A 9,043-nucleotide genomic window follows, 5' to 3' on the forward strand; every position below is an offset into this window, starting at 1 on the left:
TAAAGCCAAGATAAGATAACAAACACAGATATGATCGAGAAATAAGATACATCGACAAGATAAGATAACATACACAGATATGATCGAGAAATAAGATATATGGAAAAGATAAGATAACAAACACAGATATGATTGAGAAATAAGATACATCGACAAGATAAGATAACAAACACAGATATGATAGAAAAATATGATAAAGCCAAGATAAGATAACAAACACAGATATGATAGAGAAATATGATATATAGACAAGATAAGATAACAAACACAGATATGATGGCGAAATAAGATATATGGAAAAGATAAGACAAGATACACGGATATGATAGAGAAATATGATATATAGACAAGATAAGATAACAAACACAGATATGATGGCGAAATAAGATATATGGAAAAGATAAGACAAGATACACAGATATGATAGAGAAATATGATAAAGCCAAGATAAGATAACAAACACAGATATGATCGAGAAATAAGATATATGGAAAAGATAAGACAAGATACACAGATATGATAGAGAAATATGATAAAGCCAAGATAAGATAACAAACACAGATATGATCGAGAAATAAGATACATCGACAAGATAAGATAACAAACACAGATATGATAGAGAAATATGATAAAGCCAAGATAAGATAACAAACACAGATATGATAGAGAAATATGATATATAGACAAGATAAGATAACAAACACAGATATGATGGCGAAATAAGATATATGGAAAAGACAAGACAAGATACACAGATATGATCGAGAAATAAGATATATAGAAAAGATAAGATAACAAACACAGATATGATAGAGAAATAAGATATATAGACAAGATAAGATAACGTACACAGATATGATGGCGAAATATGATACATCGACAAGATAAGATAACATACACAGACATGATGGAGAAATAAGATTAGATAATATACATAGATATGACAGAGAAATATGATATATAGACAACAGAGATAGATCAATAAGATAGAAAGACAAGATAAAGATATACAAGAAAGACAGACAAGATTGATACAAATAGATAGACAAGATAGGATAGATAACAAAAGGTGAGGTAAGATAAGAGAGATAAGATAGATGGAACCAAAATTCTAACAAGACAGTCTCACAAGGGGACGTAGATCACAATAGTTGTGAGAAGAAACAAAGTGGCTCAGCACACATTTGATGGAGGGAGGGAGGACAGAATAGAGAGATAAAGACCGCGGGGAAGTCTTCTTTATGCCTCGGATGATGAAGTCGCCAGTGACATTGTTTTCGTGTTGTCCGTCCGTGCGTCAGTCCATGTTAATTTTCTGTTCTCTCTGGAACCGCTTGTCCGATTGACACAAAATTTATCACAGGTGTGACTACTCATGTAGAATGTTTTAATGATAATTATGACGTCATAGCTCACGTGGTGTGGCAGCCATGTTGGAAAAAAATTATCTCCAAAAACTAGGAAAGCTTTTTGAATTCTGTTTGCAGGAATCGAACAGGGCATCAGCAGAGATGAATTGCCGCACATATGATACATCACTATGACGTCATTCCTATTTTTTTGACATTTTTTGTTTCACAACCCAGAGTTTTCATCGGATCTTCGTGAAACTTGCCATGTATATACAGAAATCCCACGCGCAGGCAGTAACCATCTCAGATTTTGGAAATTATTCCTTGAAAAAAAGTTGCCGTCATAATATCGCCTATACCATTATCTCCGAAACTCGGCAAGCTGTTTGAATTTTGTTTGCGGGAATTAAGCCGGGCATTAGCACAGATAATTTATCGCAAACCTGATACATCACAATGACGTCATATTCGTTATTATGACGTCATCATTAAGAGGACGAGGATCTTTGCTCATTTGAGCTTGTTGATGTCACAAGTGGCTTCGTTTTGACGTCATAATTGCATACGTCAAACGTTTTAGCCGATCAGTATGAAAAATTTTGAGTGTCATCAAGAACTAAATTGCAATTGGCAAAAAAAATTGATGATGTCATCGGTCACATGGTTTGGCAGCAGCATTTTTAACATAAAAACCTTCAAACAATAAAAATTTAAAAAAATCTCCGTAACGGCTTAACAAATTGAAGGGAAACTTTACAGGTACGAACGCCTATCCATGAGGAACAAAAAGTTCACCTATGATGTCATACGTCACATGGTTTGGCAGCTCTGAATTTTTGAAGAATAAACCTTTTAAAATCTTCTTCTCCAGAACGGCTTGACAGATCGAGGGGAAACTTCACCCACATGTTCCCAAGCCTTGGGGAGACCAGGGTGTTGATGAATAATTGATAGGTCACATGGTCTGGCAGCCATGTTGGATTGAATGAAAATGTTTTCTTTTTTTTTTGAACCGCTTCATCAATCACCATGAGACATCACAGTTATGATCCAGTAGTGACGGCGAACATATGCTTGAAATTTCAACCTGATTGGACGCATGGTCTGGCAGCAAGAATTATTTAATATTTTGAATCTGGGTTCAGGGATTGAAATCAAACTTGGTATAAGTTTGTACATATAATGATGGAATAATGTGGGCGGGGGTAGATCCGGCGACGTCATGACGAGTGCCCTCCTGGGTTTTTTGTTGTTTTGTTTCTTTTTATCTTCACCTCAACAACACCAACTCAGGCAAAAGTGTGAACAAATCTATCACATCAAAATAAAGAACAGCACGACAAGAAAATATTTTTCGTTCAACGTATATTGGTCATTAAAAACTTCACAAATTAATCGATTATACTTCTAAATAGCGGAGAAATTATCCCTTTAAAAACAAAAAAAAAGTTTAAAATGTTCTGCTGTATCAACGGCATCTTGAGACCAGATACAATAAATCTCCATCAAGAATCATTCTCACGTGTGCATCAACCGAGACGAGACGATTGGATGCGACGCCGAATGAGGTAAAACTACCAATCTCGAAGACGAAGGCAGCTTCTCTCCTTCCAGTAATGTTAGTCCAAAAACGTAATCGTGTACAAATCGGAACATCTCAAACAATTTGGAAGCACACAGACTGGAATCATGCCGCGTTGCATCACAAGGTCACCCCAAGACCGCTCTTGGCAGACAAGATGCAGCAAACACTGCCACGCCTCACGTAATGAAGATTGCAAGTTTGAACACAAACACGTCATAAAAATTTTTAAAAAGCTTCAAAATTGGAGGCCACGAGGATTACGTCACAGAAAACAAGAAAAACACGAACGGGATCCGATGATGCTTGGTAAAGTGTCGTGGAAAGACAAATGACATCATGGGGGCCCTTGGCAAATAGACCGTAGTCGTTTTGTGAGTGATAAACAGTTGACGCAACAAGATTCCACTGGAACTTCAAACAAATGCTGGAAAGAGAACAAACAATTTGATCTACAAGTTCATTTGCAAGATTCTCCAAAATGGAAATGCACGGCACCCTGTGATAGACACATGTGGACTGCACATCACCACGAGTTAACAGATGAAGGAAAGATTGTCAAAACAAGCATGCTAAGGCAATGAGGAGGCGATGTGCAGGGCCACGGCGCACAGAAATCATGCAGAGAGGATAGTGAGCAGGGCAGTCGCATGGGCTACAACGTGGGGTGCAGGGCACACACGGACCACAATGGGGGAGAAGGTGCAGCACGTACAGGCAAATAAGGGGGGAGGGGCGCAGCGCGTACACATCCGTATGTACACCGCACATTTCAAGCAGCATGTACACAGTGGATAAGGGGGGGCGCAGCATGTACACGGCGGATAAGGGGGGGCTGCAGCATGTACACTGCGGATAAGGGGGGGCTGCAGCATGGACATGGTGGATAAGGAGGGCCTGCGGCATGTACACGGCAGATAAGGAGGGCCGCAGCATGTACACGGCAGATAAGGGGGGCTGCAGCATGTACACGGCGGATAAGGGGGGCTGCAGCATGGACATGGTGGATAAGGGGGGCTGCAGCATGTACACAGTGGATAAGGGGGGGGCGCAGCATGTACACGGCGGATAAGGGGGGGCTGCAGCATGGACATGGTGGATAAGGAGGGCCTGCAGCATGTACACGGCGGATAAGGGGGGGCGGCAGCATGTACACAGTGGATAAGGGGGGGGCTGCAGCATGGACATGGTGGATAAGGAGGGCCTGCAGCATGTACACGGCGGATAAGGGGGCTGCAGCATGTACACAGTGGATAAGGGGGGGCTGCAGCATGGACATGGTGGATAAGGGGGGCCGCAGCACGTACATGGCGGATAAGGGGGGTTGCAGAACGTGCATGGCGGATAAGGGGGCCGCAGCACGTACAAGGAGGATAAGGGGGCTGCAGCACATACACGGCGGATAAAGGGGGGCCGCAGCATGTACAAGGAGGATAAGGGGGGCCGCAGCACCTACAAGGAGGATAAGGGGGCCGCAGCACGTACAAGGAGGATAAGGGGGCCGCAGCACGTACAAGGAGGATAAGGGAGCCGCAGCGCGTACATGGCGGATAAAGGGGGGCCGCAGTGCGTACACGGTGGATAAGGGGAAGCCGCAGCACGTACAATGCGGATAAGGGGGCCGCAGCACATACACGGCAGATAAAGGGGGGCCGCAGCATGTACAAGGAGGATAAGGGGGCCGCAGCGCGTACATGGCGGATAAAGGGGGGCCGCAGTACGTACAAGGGGGATAAGGGGGCCGCAGCGCGTACATGGCGGATAAAGGGGGGCCGCAGCACGTACAAGGAGGATAAGGGGGCCGCAGCGCGTACATGGCGGATAAAGGGGGGCCGCAGCATGTACAAGGGGGATAAGGGGGCCGCAGTGCGTACACGGTGGATAAAGGGGGCCGCAGCATGTACAAGGAGGATAAGGGGCCGCAGCGCGTACATGGCGGATAAAGGGGGGCCGCAGCACGTACAAGGAGGATAAGGGGGCCGCAGCGCGTACATGGAGGATAAAGGGGGGCCGCAGCATGTACAAGGTGGAGAAGGGGGGCCGCAGCGCGTACATGGCGGATAAAGGGGGGCCGCAGCACATATGGTCAAGGATGCGAGTTTTTCAAAGTCAAACAAACAAGTAAACCTACTTTGAAGTTGTTTGATGCCACCCAGGACGCCAAACCGTCCACAAGTCCGTCAACCCCGTTGGATTCCAGGTCTTGGTCCAGGCTGGATCGAGAGAGGAGCTCAAGCAAGGTCGGCCCGTCCCGCAACCTCCGAGCCACGTCCTTTTGCTGGACCAAGCTCGTGCACGACTCCTCCATGCCTGATCCTTTTAACCTCTTCGCAGCACCAGCAGCACCAGCAGCACCAGCAGCACCAGCAGCACCAGCAGCACCAGCAGCACCACGATCGACTTCGTCAGTTTGTTGAGTTTGAAAGTTCGGAGGTTTCCCTGAAGTGAACGAACCGTTTAGAACCTCAGCTCAGGCACATGATGCTTCTTACAAGGAGTTATCGTCCGGGAGGAAGAGGGGGAGAGAGAGAGGGACCAGCACTTGGGATGAGCGAACACACGACCCTCGCACAACCCGCACAACTCCACAATGGCGGAAGTTCGCAACCGGTTGCAGCGCAACGGATTCTTTGGGTTCCGCAAAGGGGGGTCGGTGTATTAGATCGAACTCCGCGGTGCTTCGCCCCCTGTACACCCCCAAATATATTTATATTTATATTTATATTTATATTTATATTTTATTTCCATTTTCATTTTCATTTTCACCTCAGTCCACCTGAACCTCCCTTTATTCAGGGTTTTTATTCACACTTTACCCTCCTCTATGTGTTTGGCTCTTATTTCCCCAAAACACCTTGGTTCTTCTTTCTTCACGTCCACGGTATTTGCGACGTGTTTACGTGAAACGCCATCGAAAACAAATAGATAAAAATGAAAATTTCACAGCGGGGAATGGGTGAAAGAAACCGCTCCGGTCACTACACCGTCATGGCTGCTATACAGGAACTATTTTTTTGTATTCATTCATCACTGATATTAAACGGAAATTGACATCCTTTCGGACTCTTCACAAATATTTTACATGAAGATTTCTTGAACGAAGGCTTTGCCAAAAATGAGAAACTCCTGCGAAGCACACCGTCGTGGACCATGAACGCGTGCAGTCCAAAACACGTGACCTCTGAAAACTGCACGCAGCTATTCCGTCAGGTGGAATCCTTCAATTATAATTGGATTTCTGTTGTATCGTAAAATATTCCCAACAATGAGGGAATCAAAATTCTCCAACGGTTTTATTCAACAGAGAACATCGGAACGGATCGAGCAATTAGCACCACACACCGCCTGACCTCTCAACCCGAACTTCTTCTTCCTCATTGCAGCCGCCTGACCTCTCACCCCGAACTTCTTCTTCTTCTTCTTCATCATCGCAGCCTCCTGACCTCACACCCGAACTTCTTCTTCTTCATCAATAACCATAAAACTAGTAATAATAACCATGGCAACAGTTTATACATGGATTAACCATAAAACTAGTACCGTAATAACAACCATGGCAACAGTTTATACATGGATGAACCATAAAACTAGTAATAATAACCATGGCAACAGTTTATACATGGATTAACCATAAAACTAGGAATAATAACCATGGCAACAGTTTAAATTAGTTTCCTCTTCTTATTCTCGAAGGACTTTACAATTACATCATCACATAATCTTGAGTCCAGACTGGAGGTCTCAGAGTTCTGGCATCCGGGTCGATCGACACGTGTTCTAATGTGTTTTACACTGGTGGTGCGGCCGAGCGACGCGTGTTCTGATGTGTTTTACACTGGTGGTGTGGCCGATCCACACGTGTTCTGATGTGTTTTACACTGGTGGTGCGGCCGACCGACGCGTGTTCTGATGTGTTTTACACTGGTGGTGCGGCCGATCGACACGTGTTCTGATGTGTTTTACACTGGTGGTGCGGCCGATCCACGCGTGTTCTGATGTGTTTTACACTGGTGGTGCGGCCGATCGACGCGTGTTCTGATGTGTTTTACACTGGTGGTGCGGCCGATCCACGCGTGTTCTGATGTGTTTTACACTGGTGGTGCGGCCGATAGACACATGTTCTGATGTGTTTTACACTGGTGGTGCGGCCGATCGACACGTCTTCGGATGTGTTTTACACTGGTGGTGCGGCCGATAGACACGTGTTCTGATGTGTTTTACACTGGTGGTACGGCCGACCAGCACGTGTTCTGATTTGTTTTACACTGGTGGTGCGGCCGATCGACGCGTGTTCTGATGTGTTTTACACTGGTGGTGCGGCCGATCGACGCGTTCTGATGTGTTTTACACTGGTGGTGTGGCCGATCCACACGTGTTCTGATGTGTTTTACACTGGTGGTGCGGCCGATCGACGCGTGTTCTGATGTGTTTTACACTGGTGGTGTGGCCAATCCACACGTGTTCTGATGTGTTTTACACTGGTGGTGCGGCCAATCGTCACGTGTTCTGATGTGTTTTAAACTGGTGGTGCGGCGACCAACGCGTGTTCTGATGTGTTTTACACTGGTGGTGTGGCCGATCGACGCGTGTTCTGATGTGTTTTACACTGGTGGTGCGGCCGATCCACACATGTTCTGATGTGTTTTACACTGGTGGTGCGGCGACCGTCACGTGTTCTGATGTTTTTTACATTGGTGGTGTGGCCGATCGACACGTGTTCTGATGTGTTTTACACTGGTGGTGCGGCCGATCGACACGTGTTCTGATGTGTTTTACACTGGTGGTGCGGCCGATCGACGCGTGTTTTGATGTGTTTTACACTGGTGGTGCGGCCGACCAGCACGTGTTCTGATGTGTTTTACACTGGTGGTGTGGCCGATCCACATGTGTTCTGATGTGTTTTACACTGGAGGTGCGGCTAATCGTCACGTGTTCTGATGTGTTTTACACTGGTGGTGCGGCGACCAACGCGTGTTCTGATGTGTTTTACACTGGTGGTGTGGCCGATCGACGCGTGTTCTGATGTGTTTTACACTGGTGGTGCGGCCGATCCACACATGTTCTGATGTGTTTTACACTGGTGGTGCGGCGACCGTCACGTGTTCTGATGTTTTTTACATTGGTGGTGTGGCCGATCGACACGTGTTCTGATGTGTTTTACACTGGTGGTGCGGCCGATCGACACGTGTTCTGATGTGTTTTACACTGGTGGTGCGGCCGATCGACGCGTGTTTTGATGTGTTTTACACTGGTGGTACGGCAGACCAGCACGTGTTCTGATGTTTTTTACATTGGTGGTGTGGCCGATCGACACGTGTTCTGATGTGTTTTACACTGGTGGTGCGACGACCGTCATGTGTTCTGATGTTTTTTACATTGGTGGTGAGGCCGATCGACACGTGTTCTGATGTGTTTTACACTGGTGGTGCGGCCGATCGTCATGTGTTCTGATGTGTTTTACACTGGTGGTGCGGCCGTCCGACACGTGTTCTGATGTGTTTTACACTGGTGGTGCGGCCGATCGACACGTGTTCTGATGTGTTTTACATTGGTGGTGCAGCGATCGACGCGTGTTCTGATGTGTTTTACATTGGTGGTGTGGCCGATCGACACGTGTTTTGATGTGTTTTACACTGGTGGTGCGGCCGATCGACACGTGTTCTGATGTGTTTTACACTGGTGGTGCGGTGATGCCAGGAAGGAGCGGAAACTCAGCATCATCTCTTGCATTCCCTTGACAGGCAGATGCTAAATGAGACGCATTCCAGATCCATACATCGGACAGTTTGTCCGTGTGAGATCCTCTTTGCTCCATAACTTGGAGAGGCACTGAAAATTTGGATTGTCCCTTTCGGAGGACACCAGGTTTCCTCACTCGGACGAAGGAACCACATTTCAAAGTTCACATCCTTTGCTCCACGGCGTTTGTCGGTGGGCACCTTTTGCTTGTTCTGTTTCTCTTATACTCTTGAGTGCCTTGTCTTTGTGTGATGGAGTGTTGGGCTTTGGCATCTGCAGACCAGATATATTTAGCTTGGTGTGCATCTCTCTCCCCCATGAAGCAGTTCGGCAGGTGATCGCTGTGTTGTGGCATGTCGAGTTGCCCGGT

The 9,043-nt window shown here is 46.3% G+C and overlaps 1 protein-coding gene across 22 annotated transcripts in view; it reads right to left on the minus strand.

The window, feature by feature from the left end:
* LOC147029197 (CLIP-associating protein 1-A-like) overlaps positions 1-5,559 on the minus strand; it is a 203,338-nt gene extending 197,779 nt beyond the window's left edge. For 6 of the 22 annotated variants that reach the window (XM_085880121.1, XM_085880120.1, XM_085880131.1 and 3 more), the window contains exon 1: positions 5,066-5,556. In XM_085880121.1, coding sequence (XP_085736247.1) covers positions 5,066-5,242 — 177 coding nt within the window. In that variant the 5' untranslated portion in view covers positions 5,243-5,556. Of the gene's footprint in view, positions 1-5,065 lie in introns of all 22 variants that reach the window. The other 16 variants (XM_085880118.1, XM_085880119.1, XM_085880116.1 and 13 more) reach the window with 6 other exon arrangements.
* Positions 5,560-9,043: the final 3,484 nt, after the last annotated feature.

The sequence above is a fragment of the Eptatretus burgeri genome, chromosome 4 (genome assembly GCF_056783735.1).
Source record: "Eptatretus burgeri isolate ZD-2024b chromosome 4, Ebu_testis_v1, whole genome shotgun sequence".
Classification (NCBI taxonomy): domain Eukaryota; kingdom Metazoa; phylum Chordata; class Myxini; order Myxiniformes; family Myxinidae; genus Eptatretus; species Eptatretus burgeri.